General features: G+C 44.2%; 1 protein-coding gene across 4 annotated transcripts in view; it reads left to right on the forward strand.

Annotated features, from left to right (window-relative positions):
* Window positions 1-22,084, forward strand: part of LOC147019327 (retinoblastoma-associated protein-like) — a 270,364-nt gene that overhangs the window by 227,380 nt on the left and 20,900 nt on the right. For all 4 annotated transcript variants that reach the window (XM_085899745.1, XM_085899743.1, XM_085899746.1 and 1 more), the window contains exons 9-16: window positions 178-293; window positions 453-583; window positions 753-904; window positions 1,109-1,213; window positions 3,730-3,843; window positions 12,542-12,687; window positions 15,431-15,461; window positions 16,731-16,930. In XM_085899745.1, the coding sequence (XP_085755871.1) occupies window positions 178-293; window positions 453-583; window positions 753-904; window positions 1,109-1,213; window positions 3,730-3,843; window positions 12,542-12,687; window positions 15,431-15,461; window positions 16,731-16,930 (995 nt within the window). The remainder of the gene's footprint in view (window positions 1-177; window positions 294-452; window positions 584-752; window positions 905-1,108; window positions 1,214-3,729; window positions 3,844-12,541; window positions 12,688-15,430; window positions 15,462-16,730; window positions 16,931-22,084) is intronic.

Genomic DNA, 22,084 nt, shown 5'->3' on the forward strand with positions numbered 1-22,084 from the left:
CAGGAAGTGCTTTGAAGCAGGTTTGGATTGTTCATCTGAAAAAGTTTGTCACCACGTGATGACGTTGGACTCACCTACGGCAGTTGACAAAGCCAATAAAACGAAGCCATTTTACTCGATAAAGTGCCATCATATTGAAACTGGATCTGATGTTCCCTTCCTTGTTTTAATCACTAGGGTTCTCCAATATTTGATGCTCTGCAGCGCTGTCCGGATGGTGAGGAGCAAAGTGCAGAGGCTTCACCTTGGGAAGTGCCAATTGGTGCAGGTCCAGGACAGACTGCGGTGAGCATGTAAGTCTTTGGTGTCTGACCCTACAGATTAGTAGAGCTGAATGATACTTTTGAAGGTTGGATGCAAAAGGGAATGGAAAGGTAATTAGCAAAGATGATGCAGGAGAGAGACCAGGTGGTAAAAAGTGAATAATTTGCAAAAACATGTGCTTTTTCCAGGTATCTTTCCCCACAGAAGCTGCAGCCGATAAGTATAGCTCAGTCCAAGGTCCTTGTTGAGGCATTGCCTACAGGAATGACTTCTCCTCGGAAGACACCTCGCCACTCTGTTCATCTCTTTCAACGAAAAGGTGGGCAAGACACACGTACGACATGCATAATGGGTATTAGGTGTGGGCACGCAGCTAAGGGGGAGGTTTATTGAGTGGTTAAATGGATCCATTAGACTCGCAGGTGAGGTTTCACGAATGAAGTGCTTCACAACCAAAGGTGAAGTTTATTTTGCTGTGCGGGGAGCAGTTACCCGTTTGGCATACTTCCGTTTGAAGCAGCTGTGCTGTGAAGTGCAGTTGTATGCCCATCACCCAGAGCTAGAGCGTACCATTTGGACCCTACTGGAACATACCATTGTGAAGGAGTTTACCCTTCTGAAGGATCGCCACCTCGATCAGGTCAGGATGTGAGACTATCATGTGATGGAAACATTAAGTTTGCAGTTCGAGGAGCGAACTCAAATAATTAGAGGAAAAATTTGGATTGAACATATTGACGTGATATAACAATATTTAATTTCTTCTTTGCTTCTCGACAATTAACCACCCCAACTTTCCTTTATTTTTTATCCTAAAGATGCACTTTAATTCCCACCTTTTCAGATGATTTTGTGTTCGATGTATGGGGTTTGTAAAGTCCATAATGTGGATCTGAAGTTCAAAACTATTGTCGCTGCCTATAAGACTCGTCCACATGCCACTCCCAAGGTACTTTTCACAAGCATTGTATATATATATATATATATATATATATATATATATATATATATATATATATATATATATATATATATATATATATATATATATATATATATATATATATATATTTCAATGACCTGTTTCTTTAATCTTCTTTCACTTGCTTATATCTCAATTGTTTATTATCTTCAAAAGGCACAATAATTTTCTGTTTCATGCCAAGCTTATCCCATTATGCCCCATTTCCCAGCATTCCAAGCTCTGCACTTTACCTCGTGGTGTAACGATATGCATTGGTCACGATGTGATACGTATCATGATACGCAGCCAACAATACGACACTTATTGCAATACATGCCTGAAATCACTTATCAGAATGTCCATCATCAATCAATCTATCGTGTGTGTGTGTGTGTGTGTGTGTGTGTGTGTGTGTGTGTGTGTGTGTGTGTGTGTGTGTGTGTGTGTGTGTGTGTGTGTGTGTGTGTGTGTGTGTGTGTGTGTGTGTGTGTGTGTGTGTGTAATAAAACATCGCATGTACATTATACATTGGTGATGACAATCTGCACTCAAGTCCTAAAATGAAAAACGATGAAGTTCGAATTGTATTTCACACAGGGGAGTTTTTCAGGTTGTGCTCCAACTCATTGTTGCCTTCAAGCAAGAACTTCCCAAATGTGCCATCTTGGTTGAGTGCCAACTCATTTACAAACGAGTAACTTACACAAAGGTTTTGTAATCAATGATGATAATCTGTCTATTTGTGCACATCTGACTGCGATTAGTATAATCACTGATGATCACTTATGACATATATGTCCCACTTCGATTGTTTACTCCAATGCACACATTTATTCACCCCAACCTACGAGCCTAATGGTAACACCGATTATTGTCAAAAACAATGCTCAGTTCAAATATGACGCTAGATCACCCAGACGAGCGTGCTAATGAATGTTTGTTTATTTGGGCGCGGTGTGTAATGGTGCGAAAATAACAAAAATAACCCGATGTACATACATGGAGCAATAAAATGCGTTTTTAACGTGCATGTGTAATACATTGTGGTTATAGACCTGGCATCATTCCAGTTGCACTGAGCCATGGACTAACACGCAGGCCTGCTGATACAGCATGTGCTGCTTCATGGAAGAGCAGCACATTATTTTATTGGGGTGGAATCAGGCCATCTGTCCAGCCAATGGGTGTAAAACAGTGGGGTGGAGTCAAGGCAGCTGAACACTGACCCGTCTATACTAATAAAAGGCAGTGTGTGTGTATGTCTCTCGCTCTCTCACACACACCCCTCCTCCCGCAGTGAATAGCAATTGGTGAGGTATCGCTCTTCTCACCTCCCCCTAACTCTCCTCCCTACATCCTCTCTTCCTCCCCTTGCAACTCTCACCCTACACCTGCCTCCTCTCTCGTTCTCCCTCCCTCTTTCATCCCCCCCCCGCCCCCACCCCCACTTTATTGATCCATCGGCGAAGCGACGGGTTGTATTTGCTGTTGTATAATATGTGATATTTTTTTATTTCCAAAAAGGATATAACTCTGTGAGAAAATGATGAAACACCCTGAAACTCGAACTTGTTCTGTAACTTGTCATAATAAAGCCATGTAACAAGTTTCAGTTGAATATGTTAATGGGGATGGGAAAAAGGTCGGAAAAACCACAAGTGGGACAGACAGATGGACGGATGGTCAGACAAAGAGCAAACCTATAGTCCCCTCCAGTGGAACTGGTAAGGGACTAATAAGCTAGAAAAGTATTATCTGCACATAAGGCAACACTAGATGTGGCCTGCCGGTATAGCCTAGGCCCTAGAGGAAAGCGCACTCTCCTCTAAACTGTCTCGCATGGGTTTGAATTTCAGCCCAGCTACAAACTGTCATCCTGGTGTTTCACAGGCAAGGCAAGACCTCAATGTGTGCACCGTCCCTTGGATAGATATTAAACTGGGTGTCCCATTTGTCAGCATTAGTTGGTGGATGTTAAAGATCTTTTTATTTATTTTTATTTATACATGGTTAAGGCTCATGAAGAGCTAGGACACAAAACGGATTAAGACACGACCTTATAAAGGTGACAGAGATAATGAAACAAAATGTTTGTACCATTTTTGTGATAACTATTTCGTTGAAAGTTTATCGTATTGTCACAAAGATTATCATGATACTGCAATATTTTTGCATATATCGTTACACCCTTATGTTTATCTCCTCCCCTCCCTCCCCCAGTCTCACTTTCTTTGCATTTCATGTTTTTTCTTTATTTGCTTCATTTCTCCAGATTGCTTATATGCTGGCTCTTCTCACTAAGATGCTCTTTTACATATCCTATCTTCCATTTAGTATATTTCAATCATCTCACTGTCCATCTGCTTCTTTCTCTCTGCGGCTATGTGCATGTCACCATCTTTCCATGTGCTCTACATTTATTTCCTATCTCTTCTTATCTAATTAGTCATTCACACCCCATTCCCACCATGACCCCTGTTCCTCTTTCCTTCCACCCTTAGACATTTCGACAGGTGCTCATCCGGGATGGAAAGTTTGATTCCATCATTGTGTTTTACAACTTGGTCTTCATGCAACATCTGAAGAACAACATTTTGAGTCTTGCTTCTATCCAGGCAATTACCATGCTTTATTCAGTACCCAGAATCCTATTGTATCCACTACCTTTAGCTTACCACATTCAAAGAGCAATTTTCATGTATACTGTTCAAAAAGTTATAAAAAAAAATGAAAAGAAAAAAAGTTCTTCAGATAATTGAGAATACCAAAGATTGTATATTAGACAAAAGCAATGCGACAAAAGAAAGCATTCATTTCACCAGAGGTTGTCTAGAAAAGTAACCTGAAAGGGAAGTGCACAAGCCTGCAATCAGACGTGGGTCTTGGACATGTTTCAGCTTGAATTCATCAGCAAGACAAATCAATTTAAAATACAAAGCTTGCCCCATTAGGCAAGGACAAATACATATAAATGTTGAACCCTTTAATAACATTCACAGTAATGCCTTTGCCATTAGTTGTTTTTTTCAAGGCATTACATTCCATAAAGAAACATGATGGCAGTGGACGCCAAAGTTAACTTTCGCAAAAACAACATGGATGTCTGAAATGAGTGTGCAAATTGGCAGCGACATCAGTCTGCAAGTGATCACAGACAAATTGAAGAGGCAATAAAAAATGACTGGTCACCTATAAATGACGACCTACACGAATGCCTCAATGGAATGACGGGACATACGTTCTGGATGAGATTCCCAGAGTACAACCCCCCCCTCCCCCCCCCCAGAGAAAAGGAACGACCAACATAACTTACCGTTGCTACACAGAAAATAGAACAAGAGAGAAAAAAACAGAAACAGACGAGATTTCAAATTAAATCACAATAACAGAAACAAATTGGTAAACAGGTCGGAGAACTGAATCAAGAAACAAAACTGAAAACTCCACACCAAGACTGGAGAATGACAAAAGGAAATGCTGCAGCAGCACCAATACAGAAAGCTCAACTTGAAATTACTAACTCAGATCAAATAGCACCTTTGCAAACAGAACAAATCAGAACATCAAGGATGGATCACAATGAGGAGGAGAATAATGGGCAACAACAGAATGAAGACTAGATAGAAGAGCACTCAGTAGAGAGCATACCTCCGCCAGGCTGATTAGTTTACATGTTGTATCCCACAGATAGGCTGGATCTGGATTCGGACCTGAACTAAAATTTAATCAGCTTGTTCTTTTCACTTAACCAAATCACCCACCAAGTTTCATCCAAATCTATGCATAACTTTTTGAAATATCATGGTATATATCATTTTTGCCCAATCACTCATTGGTGAAGAATTACTTACAAAATTCTTGTATCCAGATCTGGATTCGGATCTTCACCAAAATCGAATCAATTCTTCCTTGTTACATAACCAACTTGCCCACAAATTTTCGTCCAAATCCGTCCACAACTTTTTGAGATATTTTATTCACAAGCAAACAGACAGACAAGGGGTGAAAACATAACCTCAATCCACCTTTGGTAGCAGAGGTAAAGAGGAAGAGGAGGTTGACAATGAACAGCACAGGCTCGAAGATGAACTGGCTAATAAAATAGAGGAAATTAAATTGACATCACCCAAGCAAAGATCACATCTCCACCGAATAAACAGTTGAAAACACAAGTTAGTAGAATAAACCAAGCAGTCACTAAAATGCTCCAAAGATCACCTAATATGAGATAAGAGAAATTAACGATGTGAGTTATGCAGCAGCACTGCATGTCCAAGAGAAAATAACAGGTAAACGACGACACAAAAAGTAGAGATCTGTTAATCTGACTAGAAACAAAACACCAGCATGAAAACAGAGACTTGAGAAGCAGAGAGACCGGCTGAGGGTGAAAACGGGACAAATAGAACAATTTAAGAGGGGGAACAGAAGTCCAAAACTCATGAAAAGAATCAGACAAATAAAGAAGAATTACAACATCGAAAACAATGGACCAGAACTATTAGCTGCCCATAATAAACTGCAAATACAACAGATAGCAGAGAAAAGATGAAACTATGATGAGGCCAACAAGAGAAGAAATCAAAATTAATAGTTTGAAAACAACCCGAAAAAGCTCGCCAGAGACCGAGGGAAACAGAAACAAAATGTGACAACGCCCCCTAAAAAAAGAGGACCGAGAAAAATTTTGGAAATGTATATTTGAAGACGAAAAAGAACACAACAAAGAAGCAGAGTGGATACAACACTTGGAAAAGAAAAAGCAACAGCTACAGGAAATGCACCCCAATGATAAGTGATGAAGAGAAAATTGGAAAACATCTCACAAAAGTGCTGAACTTCAAATGCCCAGGCCTGGATGGAATTTCAAACTTCTGGCTAAAGCAACTACATGCTCTCCACCCTCACTACGCTCGAGCATTTAACAAAATCATCCAAGGGGAACAGCCAATGGATGAATGGTTCACAGAAGGCAATACTCTACTAATCTCAAAATCTGAAGAAACCCATCCACCCAACAAATACAGACCAATAACATGCCTACCTACTACGTACAAGCTTTTAACAGGTATAATTGCCGATGAAATTTACGAGCACCTCACTCAACAAGGAGCTTTACAGGCAGAGCAGAAAGGATGTAAGAGAGGATGCTATGGAACGATAGACGATTTATTGTTAAACAAAACCATACTCAAAAACTGAAAGCTCCGACAAACCAACTTATCCGCAGCCTGGATAGATTACAAAAATGTCTTTGATGGTGTCCCACATTCATGGATTATAAAATGCATGCAAGTCTGCAAAATTGACCCCCAAATAGTCACACTGAGTGAGAAATTAATGACACTGGAACACAACTCTGATACAACCTTATTTGGAAGAAAAGATTGAAATCCCAGGAGTAAAGATATGACATATCTTACAAGATGAGAGCCTTTCCCTCCTCCAGGGTCCTCCGTTTGGCTCTGCACCCACTGAGTAACCTCATCAATGAACAAGGACATGGATACAATTTGATAAGCAACAGAAAAATGACTAAAGGAACAAGAGAGGTGACATATACTGTACATGGATGATCTACAACTCTTGACACCAAATGATAATAAAATGGCAGAGCAACTGAAACTAGAAAAGCAGTACTTTGGAGGACATCTAAATGGAGTTTGGTCTTGACAAATGTGCAACATTATCAAAGTACAACAACACAGGAACTGAAAAACGAAGCATCCGACAAATACCTCGGAATAGAAGAAGGCCCCTACGTCAGGTCAGGTCAGGTATCGGAGCATGCAGCGCAGCAGCGCCTCACTGCGTCAGCTTTCCGCCGGTACTCCAGGGGCCTCCGTTTGGCCATTCCCCAAGCAGATGTTTTGCCCATCCCCATCTCCTTGAGATGCTGATCAACCTGCTGCAATGACGAGGCACATGGTCGGGCCATTGGCCTCCACTCACGAGACCTCCTCGCTGAGAGAATCTGGTGAGCAGGATCAGCGTCAGGAAAATGAGCCACATTGTCCATACAGTCGCAGCTGATGCTCACGGATTATGCAGGTAACAAATTTCATTTGAGTTTCTCTCAGCAACCGCTCGATGGACACAAAGTCCAACCAGCGATAGCCAAGCAATCTCCGAAGAGATTTGGTACCAAAGGAATTAAGTCTCCATCTCAGATCCCTGGTCAGAGTCCAAGTCTCACATCTGTAGAGCAAAAATGGAAGCACCATTGACCTGAAGACTCGGACTTTTGTCCTCCTGCACAGTTACCGACATTGCCACACCCCATGATCCAGTGAATCCATGACTCCCCAGGCCCGACCCAGACATCCATTGACCTCTGACTCACAGCCAGCGGAGACATGAATATCACTGCCAAGGTCAATGAATCTCTCCGTGACCTCAACATCCTCACCACAAACAGGTACAGACAAGACAGCAGCATCCAAGATGTCATTGAAAGCCTGGATCTTAGTTTTGACCCAGGAAACCCGTAATCCCAGAGGTTCTGACTTCTCATTCAGCATCTCGTGGGCCCCCAAAAGGATATCCAGAGTCTCCGCAAAGATGACTGCATCATCTGCGAAATCAAGGTCAGAGATCTTGACATTCTCAAATGATGCAACACAGCTTTATCTCTCCAACATCCTCTCCAGAATTGAGTCCATACAAGTGCTGAAAAGTGTGGGGGCCAGAACACACCCCCGACGAACTCCAGTAACAACTGGAAATAAGTCGGAGATGGTATCACCACATCCCACAGCACTGTCTACCAGAATATAGTTCAGACATCAGATTGATATGTTTTGGTGGCACCCCACGAAGACCAAGAATCCTCCAGAGGGCATCCCGATTCACTGAATCGAACGCTTTGCAGAGATCAACATTGGCTACAAGCAGCCCCTGCCGATGCTCTTGTATGTGTTCGGTGAGGACCCGAAGAGCAAGGATACGGTCAATAGTTGACCTCTTTGGTGTAAAGCCTGACTGCTCTGGGCGCTGGTGCTCAAGCAGATGGTGGCAAACCTGATCAAGAATTATCCGAGCAAAGACTTTGCCCGGCACTGAGAGCAGCATCACCCCTCGGTAGTTGTTGCAGTCCTGGCGATCATCCTTTCCTTTCCAGAAAGGCACAACAAGGCTCTTTGTCCAGTCAGTTGGGATGATGCCTGTGTTCCAGGCAGAGCACAAGACAAAAAATGCATAAAATAATCAGCAAAGAGTACCTACGTAGAATAAGACTAATTCTGAAGTCTTCCCTCTCTCCAAGAAACAAAGCCAAATCTAGAAACCAACTTGCAGTGCCGGTATTACAATACAGCTGTGCAATTATATACTGGTCACAATTGGAGATCAACAACCTACACACCAAAACAAGAAAACGTCTAACTATTCACAAGATATTCTATTTAACCAATGCATACCATGGTTGTACTGATCAAGACGAGAAAGAGAAGGCGGTCTGATAGAGCTTAACCAAGTGCACAGAACAACATGTGTCGGACTAGTGGAGTAAGTGAAAAGCTCAACAGACTGTCGGATGAGATTTGTACACGAGCAAGAAACAACAGACCAGAAAAGTGATCCTTAATTCATTTAGCAACAAACTTCCAAAAGCAGGTGTAAGTGATGGATACTACACAGGAAAATGAAACAGAAACAAACACAGCCCTGATGATTGCAAAGAAAAAAAGGAAAACCTCAAAAAGAAATATCAGCAGATATATTCTGACAAATGGTAGAATGATAAAAGAGCAGGAATATTTATAAAAGAGCTTGTCAGGATAGGAATCGACAAGGAAGGCTCATTGGAATGGCTAAGAAGAGGTCAAATTAGTTGTGATGGAGAATGAGGCATCATCAATGCCCAAGACCAAGTACACTACACTCATGCCTTTAAGAAAATGGTGGGATTGAGCCAAATGGACAAATGCAGGTTTTGTGGGGTAGAAACAGAAAGTACCAGTCACCTCCTTCGGGATGTAAAAAACTCACGTCAGAACAGCTGCACACAGAAAGACATGACAGTGTCTGTAGAGTAATCCATTGGCACATCTGTAAACATTTAAACTTCCCGGTCCCAGAACAATCATGGAAACACAAACCAGGTCCGATCCTTGAAAATGAACATATAGTACTCGCGTATGACAAAATGATCCTGTCAAGTGTAGACATAGTGTTCAAACACAAAAGGAGGTTTCAGTTCCTCATGACTTTTGACGAAATGCTACAGACATCTGGAAAATGACCAAATACCAGGATCTGTAAAATGAGGTCAAGAGGATTTGGAAATTGAAGAAAGCTGAAATCATACCAGTGATAGTTGGAGCTACAGGAATGATGAAGAAAACCCTTACTGAGTACCATATTTAAAAATTATTCCGGGGAATATCACAACAAACGAGTTACAAGTGGAGGCTGTCGGGGGTTCCGTGAAGATTTTGAAAAGAGCCCTTGCAACGAGGCTTTGAGAATGAAGTTTCACAGTTTGCTTCCTGAATCATGATCGTTTACTGAAAAGGAGATGGAGATTTTGAGTTCTGGGAGAACTTCCTCCCACCTCCTGAAACCTGAAACCCACCGAACCAAATCGAAATGCCTACGATGAGCCTATCTCTCTTGCAGAAACGAAAACCATTGACCTCATACAAGCTTGCACACATGTCTTCTACCAAATCAGATATTTCACCTGATCTCTCCCTGTTTGAAGTTACGCCATTCTTTGGCCACTTACAGTTTGTCAGGAGACTGTCAGTGGATTTGTTGACAAACACAACTTTTTAGGACATCCCAAATATGTTCAATGGGATTTAATTCTGGAGATCATGCAGGCCAGTCCATGCGAGCGATATTGTAGTCCCAAAGTGCAGAGTTGACAACACGTGCATGGTGTGGTTGGGTATTGTCATCAAAGATGAAGTTAGGACCTTGCTTGCTGTTTGACCAAAGGTGTTAAAGGACCTTGCTGTTGGAGGTCTTTGTTAAAGAAGGACCAAAGATGTTGAAGAAAATTGCTTTGTTAACCTTGTTTAAACACCAAAGTTAAGACCTTGCTGTTGGAGGTCCATAGAGTTAGGGATGGGAGAGGAGGTGCTGGGGGCAGGGAGAGGGGAGGAGGTGGAGAGAAGAAGGCAGGAGGATGTGGAATAGGGATTGGGGTGAGCATGGAGGGGGCAGCATGGTGGGGAAGCAGAGGGGGCAGGAGGCTGGTGAAGCGGAGAGGGGGCAGGATGTTGGCGAAACAGAGAGGGGGTAGGACACTAGCGAAGCAGAGTGGGGGCTGGACGCTGATCAAGCAGAGAAGGGGCGGGATACTGGCGAGGCAGAGAGGGGGCAGGATGCTAGCAAATCAGAAAGGGGATGGGACGCTGGCGAAGCAGAGAGGGGGCTGGATGCTGATGAAGCAGAGAAGAGGCAGGACACTGGCGAAGCAGAGAGGAGGCTGGACGCTGGCAAATCAGAAAGGGGGTGGGATGCTGGCGAAGCAGAGAAGGGGTGGGATGCTGGCGAATGAGAGAGGGGGCGGGATGCTGATGAAGCAGAGAAGAGGCAGGACACTGGCGAAGCAGAGAGGGAGCAGGATGCTGGCAAATCAGAAAGGGGGTGGGATGCTGGCGAAGCAGAGAAGAGGTGGGATGCTGCCGAATGAGAGAGGGGGCAGGATGCTGATGAAGAAGAGAAGAGGCAGGACACTGGCGAAGCAGAGAGGGAGCAGGATGCTGGCAAATCAGAAAGGGGGTGGGATGCTGGTGAAGCAGAGAGGGGGCGGGACGCTGGTTAAGCAGAGTCGGGGGGTGCAGGGGAAGAAGAGAGGGGCCATGATGCAGTTGAAGCAGAGATTGGATATGGAGAAGCAAAGAAGGAGCATGAAGGAAGCAAGTAGGCTGCGGGGAGTGAAGGAAGCAAGGAGGCTGCAGGGAGTGAAGGAAGCAAAGAGAGCAAGGGGAGTGAAGGAATGGACAAAGGCCTTGCTTGGCCTTATAGACTGTGATTCTGATTTTCCAAGGGAACACTTGGATCGACAGAAGATGCTAAGAATGTGGCTGGCTTTAGAGGCCAGCTTTGCTGTTGTCGGCCCAGAAAAGGTCATGGTTGATGCTAAGGCCGAGAAGTTCAAGAGACTGAATCTCTTCCAGAAGATTGGTGGATTGTTTGATGATCCTTCCAGAGTGATCAGGTGAGACTTTGCGATTTTTTTCGGACTGAAGGACATGTTCTGCTTATCAGACCAGTGTCTATTCATTTCCAGATTAGTAGAGAGATACTCAGCTGCTGTCTCCTTAGCAGAGGGATGGGGGTACTGTGGTGTCATCAACACAATGTGGTGTCATCTGCAAAAAGGAAGAAAGGCTTTTCAGAGCATCAGGAAGGCCTTCATCCAACTCCTCTGCAGAAGCACGGATACCCCTAACATCATGTCTGAAGAGAAGCTGCAACCCAACAAGCTGCCTTGAAGGACATAAATCATACATGCTCTATAATAAAATCAACCAAGAGCTTCAGAACCACTGCCTGATCAGCTTCAATCCTTTAATCAGAGCAGGAAAATGCAACTACCCCTGTAGACAAGATAACCCGTGGTACCTGGACCTTCAACAGATGGAGGGAGGGCTAATCTGCAAACGTTCTGAAAAGCACCAAGATCTCAAACAAGCTTCCTTAGCTCTGATCTACACAGATATGACTGAGTGATGTGTAACAGGCTGCACAATGGGGATAGACAATTTGGTTCCTGCATGCACAAAGACATTGTGTCACACAAACTGCTGAGCACCTTGTGGAGGAATGCAGTTTTCATAGCTTTCCTGAGGGCTCGGATAAGCTATAAAGTTTAGGCAAGAAGGTTGTCACTGGTGGAACACCACTGACTTTACCTACGAAGATGCCATATGAAAGAAGAACAAGTGCATCGTTGGGGGCAAATTAACATTTTTGACTTCCACACAGTTCTCAGGCTACTGACCAATGTGTAAGGGATACTTCCTTGTGAGCCGAGAAAGGAAATTGTCCGTTTATTTTCAAAATATGTCCACCATTCAAATTCCCTCTCCACATAAGAATGTGGGCGTGGTATTCCACTTGTCATTTTTTTTAAACATTATTTGTTGGATGGGTCATTTGAACCTCAAATTCACACGACTACTTGGAAGAAAATAGTCTATTTAGCTTTTGTGTACTTTGTATCAAACATTATGATTGCACTTATTGGGTATTCCATTACCAACAGCATGGTAAAATGTTACCAACAATTCAGTCAGCCTGTTTAGCCAAGCTGTATTATGTGTATGTGTGTGTGTGTCTGTGTGTGTGTGTGCACAGTCTCCCCATCTGTCTCCAATCCCATGCATACCCATGAGTCCCTCCAATGGTGTCAGGTCACCCCTCCGCGTGCCTGGCCATCCAAACATTACCGTGACTTCTCTGCATCAAAGTGTTCGCCCGGGCAGCATGACACCACGAAGCAGGCAAGGGAGAGAAGCCTGTATAATTTATTGAATTGTATTCTAAAACACGGATGGTTAGACAAAGATGCAGGTACAGATAAAATTAGAATGGCATTCAGTGGAGTGCATACCACCTCCAGGCTGAACAGTTTACATTTTGTATCCCACTGATAGGCTGGATCTGGACCTGAACCAAAATCGAATCGGCTTGTTCTTGTCACGTACCCAACTCATCCACCTAGTTCTGTCATAACTCGTCCACAATGGTTTGAACCACCATACCATATTTCGTTTTTGGCCCCACCTCTCAGTGGTGAAGAATCGCTTTAAAAATCCTCATATCCGGATGCAAATCTCCACCAAAATCGAATCAATTCCTCGTCACACACCAAACCTGTCCACCAAGTTTCAAACGAATCTGCCCATAACTTTTTTAGATATTGTGCTCACAAACAAACACGCAGGCGGGTGAGAACATAACCTTATACCTTTAGACAGTGTCGGGTGGGACTTATTGAAATGTCTCAAGCATTTACAAATGATGTCAAGATCTCCAAATTGCAGCAAAAATCAAAAATGATTGTTTGATTAAAATATTCATCTGAATTTAAACATTGCATCTCTTTGGCTTCAAAGATTGAACGTATTTATTGATTTTCTTTCTGATTTATTGATCTCTTTGCCAATCAATGCAATGTCTGTTATTAATTGTTGGGAAATAAGGCTGGTACAAGTTTCTTTATGTTCCATCATGATGGTTGGAGTTCCATAGAGTGAGCGATGATGGCATGGAATGCATGGAATAATAGCAGATTTGACGTATTTGAATTGGACAATATTTGTGTCATGTAAATAATTTAATGCTACTACCACTACTACTACTACTACTATTATTACGACTACTACTACATCAGTCTCAATTAATCCCACATTGCAGAGTTAGTTGGTGAACGTTTTTGGCCCAAGTATTTCTTGAACTGACTGACCAGGCCTGACATTCGACTGAATGTGTCAGGAGTTTGTAATTTGTTCAAGGTTCTGGCACTAACTTTCCTACTCTTCACACGGGATATTTCACCTTCACCAACGACCAGTGGATGGGTCCTCCGGCCTGACGTCCATCCGATGGACAGCGCACACACCGATGTCTTGCCCTGCATGTGAAACACCAGGGTGGCAGTTTGAACTCAGGCTAGACAGCTCAAATAATTTTGGGCTATCCTGCCAGCCCTTTCATAAATATTTTAATGTTAAATACGGTGGCTGGTAGGATGGTCTAGACTTAGATGTATGTGCACTCACATCTAAGCTGTCCTACCGGGGTTCGAATCTCGGCCCAGCTATAAGCTGTCATGCTGTTTTTTTCACAGGCAGGGTTGATTCTTATCTATTTCTTATTCAATGTCATCTTTAAGCACGCTAGGTCAAAGTACTTCTCATGGTATGCGCGCCGCAATATACATATGACAATAAACTCATTATCATTCACCAATGGGTGTCCCGTCCCTCGGATGGACGTGAAGCAGGCGTCCCGTCTGCTGGCATTAATTGGTGGAAGTTAAAGATCCCACAGTATCATCATGAAGAAGAGGTGAGTAATCGCTGGTGCCATGGCCAAAATAATTCCTGCCTAACCCCACGTTCCCCCTGTTCCAAAGGAACGAAGTGCAAAAGGGTCAACCCTGAAGAAGGTTGCTATGCTCCTTAGCTGGGTATGTGGATTAGTAGTAGTAGTAGTAGTAGTAGTAGTAGTAGTAGTAGTAGTAGTAGTAGTAGTAGTAGTATGTTAAATACTTTAACATAGGGTGCATTATTAAATACTAATAATTATTAAATACACTTGATTTTTATGCCTACGCTGATGAAGTCAGCAGAGGCATTATGTTTTTGGGTTGTCCATCCATCCATGATAGGTTTTCATTTCCGCGATAACTTGAGAACAGCTGAAGGGTTCAAAGTGAAACTTGGTACAAGTATGTATAACGATGTAAAGATGAACTGCTTAGATTTTGGGGTCCAAAGGTCAAAGGTCAGAGGTTAGCAAAAAGGTCAGAGGTTTTTCCCATCAAGCAAAAATTCTGTCACCACGCTAACTTGTGAACCAGTGATGGGATTTTGACCAAACTTGGTATAAGTATATATTATGATGCAAAGATGAACTGATTACATTTCGGCATCAAGAGGTTAGAGGTCATGTCAAGTAAAAGTGTGATACTTGAGAACAGCCAAAGGGATTTCAATCAAACTTGATCCAAGTATGTGTAACGAATAATGATGTAATAATTGGCGATGTAATAAATAATATTGGCGAAGGGATATTGGTCGACGTCACGACGTCAAATTGTTTTATTTTTCATCACATTTATCCATCCATTATATCAGCAGTTATATGATGATCAGAAGTATCATTGAATCTGAAACAAATTCTGAGATTCTCAGATAAGTTTTTGTGCAGATTTATTTCACCATGGCTTAGTATTTGAATCCATTTTAATTTTGCTATGATGTCATCGATGCCCACACGTACAATATTTTGAGTGGATTTCTCATTAACAGAGGGTTGGATTTATCTCCAATACTATAATTTTATCCACAAAGGGAGATAAGCAAACAAAAATGTATTGTGACATTCTCATCAAGCTTTATGAAATCTCATGAGAAGTCATAAGAAATTGTTGTAATGGTAATATTCTCAGAGATTAATTTAAAATGATGTACAGGTACGTTATAGCTGTTTATCCGAATGCCTTTTGTTTCTTTCCAGTCTCCTAATGTGCATCGGAGAGACTCTGGGGGTAATTCCTTTCTTTTGTTACATCATTTTTGCTCCTCTTTGGTGATGCTACCATTCTAGCAAATCAGAGTCAGAAAAGCTTTCAGTTTAATGGATTGTACGTGGCTTATCTCGTGAGCTTAATGTCATACAATAACCTCATTAAAATAGAATCACGAAACCACTTACCACGACATATATTACTAGCGACATAATTCTCCATCATAGGTCTTACTTTTGATATCTCATCCCTATATATTAAATTAAAAAGTATTCAGCACATTCTCTTTCAAATTTATGTTGTGGACACAATCATTTTAAGACTCGATAGGTATCATGAACATGCACCCACCATCACCAGCCCATGCCATAAAAGGTTTTCTAAAACAATGAGGAAACGGCTTATTGTTGATTAAAATCTCATCCATATAGATTTATCAACTAATTTAAAAACTAAAATTTCTTCCAAGGGGAAAAAAAATTCACTTTTAAAAGTATTACCATGACCCTAAACTGCACTAGATGTCGGTGTTGGACACATGGATTTGCCACAGGCAATGATGATCCAAATGGCTTTTATTTTGGCCTTAATTATATTCTAAAGATAGTAACACATGCTGGACTTGTCTGCCTATCCAAAGTGGAGGATTCTTCATCTTTACAATCTATAATGTCATCATTCCTATTATGTAATCTATCTGAACTAGTTTAATTCCTTAATTTGTGTGCAGAACTGGGCTGCTGGTTGCTTCATTTCTGGGAGCATGGCTATACTGCTGATGTGGGTTCCACTTGTGGGTTAGGGCAGGAATTGGTTCAGTGCGGGCAGCAACCACATACATTTTCCAAAATACACCATCGGATCTTTGACGTTCACCATAATCAACTAATACTGGAAGACAGGTCCCCAGGTTACCGCCCATGTGACGGATAATGCACTCCTTTATGCACCACCCTACCTGCAAAACACTAGGGTGGTAGTTTGTTATTGGGGCTGGGAATTGCACCTAGATAGGTCAGACAAGTGCACCTCTGAGCTCACTCTAAGCGAACTACCTCTGAACTTTTCTGGAAGTGGAGAAAATTATAACAAAGCAATGATGTAACATTTCCGATTACATTGTAAGGCTGCGAGAGTCATAAACACCTACGCACATTAATATGTGGATGCTATGTCCCCAATAAACAATGGAAATAGAATAGACATTAACACAGTCACTCCAAAAACCCAAATGTAGCCACAAAAATCCTTGTAATAAACCCCAGCTAATGTCAACACTTGCTTCCCAAGTCCCCAGCACAACAGAGGATCAACGTAACTGTTGGACCAGGGTGTACTCCTCGTTCAGCAAAACGTCTGCCATTTGGGAGAGAAGAAACAAGGAATAAACCCCAGCCATTGACAAAGAAAAAGAGATTGCACTTTGAGCAGGTGGACGAAGCAGATGAAGAAAAGGAGGCAGCCACGGATGGAGAGATCTCTGATGGAATGTATGTAAAATGGGATCTGAGCTTTTTAGCATATTTTATGTGAAAATGCAACGTGTATGAAATGGGAACTTGTGTGTGAAAATTTGTGCTCGCAAACAAGTTTTTTTTTCTTTTAGTTTAACCCCTTAATCATAAACTTTGCTTAACCAAACCTTGCATTTAAACTACAGTTATTTTGGCAGAAATTTAGGAAAACAATGGAAATAAATTCAACCTAAAGAGCCATTTATACAACATGCTAGATTTATTTACATATGTTCAGAAAATGCTCAATTTTAATCCTCCTACCCCCTGTGTCTATGTAATATGTCGATAGCTGCTCGATAGTCGATAACATATTGTGGATAAAGACATGTATAATATACACAAACAATTTCTCTTTCTATGCCTTCATGTGTACAAGTAACTTGCAAACATAGTGTTACATTATTGGCACGTGCCAGGCTCACGAGGTGCGTACTCGCACCTGCCGCCACGACCGACCCTGAGGCCGCTGGCCACGGATAAGTCCACGGCCCAGCAGGTTGGAAAGTGACCACGAACATCAATCAGATGGCCAAATCTCCCAGTGTTCCTCCGTCTAACACCGTTTACCTGGGGTGACGTGGCCCAACTAACCGAGGCTCGCTCCCTCAGCACGCACTTGGATTACTGTCGAACGGAACAGTGCGTGCAGCGCTGGCTATTTAATGGAGCAAAACAGTTGGGGTAAAACTTCCCGGCTATCGCTAGTACGGAATGTGTGGACCAAAAAAGAGAAAAGTCACTACGTGCAGGTTGGAAGAAAACATTTACGGGTTTTTTTATATCGTGGTGGCATGGGGGAGTTTGTGTGGCAAGTATATACAGTAAAGGATTTATTCACAAGGAATAGCAAATCAAATTGAACGCCCGGTAGGTCGAACACGGGTAGAAGAGGGTAGAGAAAAAAACGAACATTCTTAGTAACGACGCATGTTCCTCCCAAAGTCCCCCTACAAAAACGGTAGGAAATCTATCTCGCATAAACTAAAAAAATATCAGTCTGGGGAAAATCCTATGTGTGTCTGAATGAATATGGATGTCTTTTCCAGAAACGCAAAAATAGTTTGCGTGGCGTTTGACGATGTACTCGTACCACTTTGAGCTGTTAGTAAAATGTAAGTGCTGTGATCGTCATTTTAAAACTTAAAGGTTGAATCGAACATAATACTTCACATTCTCAGAGTGTGTACTTAACCATCATCGACAACATCCTTTTCAAAGGGCGGAGGAGCTCCTTGTGAGCCAACGGCCATCCATATCTAGTGCCCAACTGTGTCTGCGGACGTCCTCCTGCAGTTGGGTCACTTCTTATTAGGAGGTTGGTGGCAGGATTTGCACTCCGGCCACCGTAAAACCCTTCATTCCGCAAAACGCAAAAACGCAAAAAAATCTGAAAACCCACTCCGTGGGAGTACCTCCTGTGTAGCTTCCCTTCGCAGGGCAGCTCACCGGATGACGGGATTGGGGCAAAGCCTTCGGGACCCCCAATCTTTGATAGGAGGGAAACCACGGGGTAACATCCCTGGGTCAGATTGCGGGAGAGTGTGTCGGAGTGGTGCTGAGGTGTCGTCCACCAGACGGCGGTCTCCTTGGGTTAACCTGAGGCGGTCCCTTCGGGTGGGTGCCTGGAATGTCCTATCCCTAAGAGAGGATGATCACCTGTCTCTGTTATCATCTGAGCTCAAGCGTTTGGACATCGGGATTGCAGCTCTCTCTGAGGTTCGGAGACCGGATTGCGGCGAGATAATGGTGGGTGGTTACACCTACTATTGGTCTGGTCGCTCTGATGGTTACCATACCCAAGGAGTTGCTGTAGCTGTGTCCAATAAGCTGACCCCAATGATAATTGAGGTAACACCGGTCAACGAGCGTATTATGAGATTAAGGATTCGTCACTCCTTAGGTGTCATTTCCCTGGTCTCTGTTTATGCTCCGACTGAGGCGAGCGATCTCACCGTGAAGGATGCATTCTACACCACACTCGAGTCTGTGGTTGATCAGTGCCCCAGACGAGATACACTTCTAGTCTTGGGGGATTTCAATGCATCGACTGGAACTGATAGGGACGGTTATGAGGTGTGTGTTGGTCCCCATGGGTCAGGAACTATGAACCAGAATAGCACTAAGTTCCTTGACTTTGCAAGAAGTCATGGACTTAGGGTGGCTGGTTCATGGTTTCAGCGCCCACAAGCTCATCGCTGGACTTGGTATTCCAACGCTGGCGGTGTGGCAAAGGAGATTGACCATGTCCTCATTGACGGTCGTTGGAGGATGATCCAGAACTGCAGGGTCTACCGGAGTGCTCAGTTCCTCAATACTGACCACAGGCTTGTTGTAGCAACTCTAAAGCTGCACCTTAAATCCTGGAGAATGGTACCATCCCAGCCGAGGCTGGATGTTGCCAAGCTCAGGGATGAGAGAGTAGCTGAGGAGTTTGCGAACAGGCTGAGTGGACACTTGGGGGGTCTGGGTGCTTTGGGGGGTCCTGAAGAGTTGTGGAGCACCGTCAAGACCACCGTCCTTGATGTTGCCGGTGGATGTCTTGGAACTCACCGCAGGGCAAAGAAGAATTTTGTCTCTCAAGGGACACTGGATACCATTGACCAGAGTCGCAGGGCCAGGCTGAATGGCAGAGCTGAGCTGTTCAGGGAGCTGAGGCGTAAAACTGTACGTGCACTGAGGGTGGACAAGGGGGCCTATGTGCGAGGAATCTGTGAGGGGGTAGAGCATCACCTGTGGACAGGTGATTCTCGTCCCGCTTACAGGGGAATTCGCGCATTACGTTCATCCAAGCCCATCCCTCGGAGCACTACAGTTCGAGCAGAGAGTGGTAGGCTCTTGACAGAGGAGTCTGAAGTGAAGGCCCGCTGGGCCGGTTACTTTGAGCGGTTGTACCAGGCTGATCCCCCAGCTGTCGAGTGCGACGTCAAGGGTGTTACAATCCCTGTTGCTGACCCTCAAATCAACTGTGGTCCACCTACGCTTGTGGAAACACGGGCTGCGGTGAACCAGTTGAAACGGGGCAAAGCTCCAGGGATCTGTGGCATCCATGCCGAACTTCTCAAGGCTGGTGGAAATGCTGCACTCGTGTCGTTGCATGCAGTTTTGTGCTCTGCCTGGAACACAGGCATCATCCCAACTGACTGGAAGAGGGGCCTTGTTGTCCCTCTCTGGAAAGGGAAGGGTGATCGCCAAGACTGCAACAACTATCGAGGGGTGACGCTGCTCTCAGTGCCGGGCAAGGTCTTTGCTCGGATAATTCTCGATAGGGTTCGCCACCATCTGCTTGAGCACCAGCGTCCAGAGCAGTCAGGCTTTACACCAAAGAGGTCAACGATTGACCGTATCCTTGCACTTCGTGTCCTCACCGAACGCAGACGAGAGTTTCGGCAGGGGCTGCTTGCATCCTATGTTGATCTCTGTAAAGCGTTCGATTCAGTGAATCGGGACGTCCTCTGGAGGATTCTTGGTCTTCGTGGGGTGCCACCAAAACTGATCGATCTGATGTCTGAACTCTACTCTGGTACTGAGAGTGCTGTGAAGTGTGGTGGTACCATCTCTGACTTATTTCCAGTTGTTACTGGAGTTCGTCAGGGATGTGTACTTGCCCCCACACTTTTCAGCACTTGTATGGACTGGATTCTAGGGAGGATGTCGGAGAGATCAAGTTGCGGTGCGTCATTTGGGAATGTCAAGATCTCGGACCTTGACTTTGCAGATGATGCAGTCATCTTTGCGGAGACTTTAGACATCCTCTTGGGGGCCCTCGAGGTGCTGAATGAGGAGTCGGAGCCGTTAGGATTACGGGTTTCTTGGGTCAAAACTAAGATCCAGGCTTTCGGTGACATCTTGGATGCTGCTGTCCTGTCTGTGTCTGTTTGTGGTGAGGATGTTGAGGTCGTAGAGAGATTCACTTACCTTGGCAGTGATATTCATGTCTCCGCTGGCTGCGAGTCAGAGGTCAATAGACGTCTGGGTCGGGCCTGGGGAGTCATGGATTCACTGGATCCTGGGGCGTGGCGCTGCCGGTACCTGTGCGGGAGGACGAAAGTCCGAGTCTTCAGGTCCTTGGTACTTCCAGTCTTGCTCTATGGGTGCGAGACTTGGACTCTGACCAAGGATCTGAGACGGAGACTTAATTCCTTTGGTACCAGGTCTCTTCGGAGAATCCTTGGCTATCGCTGGTCGGATTTTGTGTCCAACGAGCGGTTGCTGAGAGAGACTCGGATGAGATTTGTTACCTGCATAGTCCGTGAGCGTCAGTTGCGGCTGTATGGACATGTGGCTCGTTTTCCTGATGCTGATCCTGCTCACCAGATTCTCTCAGCGAGGGAGTCTCATGAGTGGAGGAGGCCAGTGGGTCGACCACGTTCCTCATGGTTGCAACAGGTTGACCATCATCTCAAGGAGATGGGGATGGGCCTGGCATCTGCCTGGGGGATGGCCAGACGGAGGCCCCTGGAGTACCGGCGGAAAGTGGACGCAGCGACGTGCTGTTCTGGCACATGCTCCCATACCTGACCTGACCTGACCTGACAACATCTATTCTAATAAATGTCCGTGTGTGTGTGTGTGTGTGTGTGTGTGTGTGTGTGTGTTGTTCATAAAGCATAACATTTCTCTCTGCTAACCCCCATCTGTCTCTCCGTCTCTCTGTCTCTCACTCACTCCGGACGTGTCCGGGCGGTGATTATGTCCAGATGGTGTTTGGCTCCAGACGTGTCTGGGTGTTGTTTATCTCCGGGTGGTGTTTGTCTCCAGACGCATCCCGATGGTGTTTATGTCCGGGCGGGAGTTTGTCTCCGGACAGCTTGCTCTGGACTCATCTGGGCAGTATTTGTCTCCAGACTGTGCTTATCTCCGGACATGTCTGGGCAGTGTTTGTCTCTGGGTGTTATTTATCATATGACTGGTAGAAAATGGATTTCAGGCATTATTTTGTTTCCATCTTCACTGTTTTTCTATGCAGAAGCATTTTGATGAGACAGTGTGAATCAGAGTTAACGCTCCACCGCACGTCTGCCTTCCATTCGAACCACCCTCACCTCGCTCCCCCGCCCCTCCTCGCTCTTCCCCCTCTCTCTCTCTTCTCCTCCCCCCTCTTTTTAACCCCCTCTCAGTGTTCCCGTC

This window comes from Eptatretus burgeri, chromosome 10, assembly GCF_056783735.1.
Source record: "Eptatretus burgeri isolate ZD-2024b chromosome 10, Ebu_testis_v1, whole genome shotgun sequence".
NCBI lineage: Eukaryota > Metazoa > Chordata > Myxini > Myxiniformes > Myxinidae > Eptatretus > Eptatretus burgeri.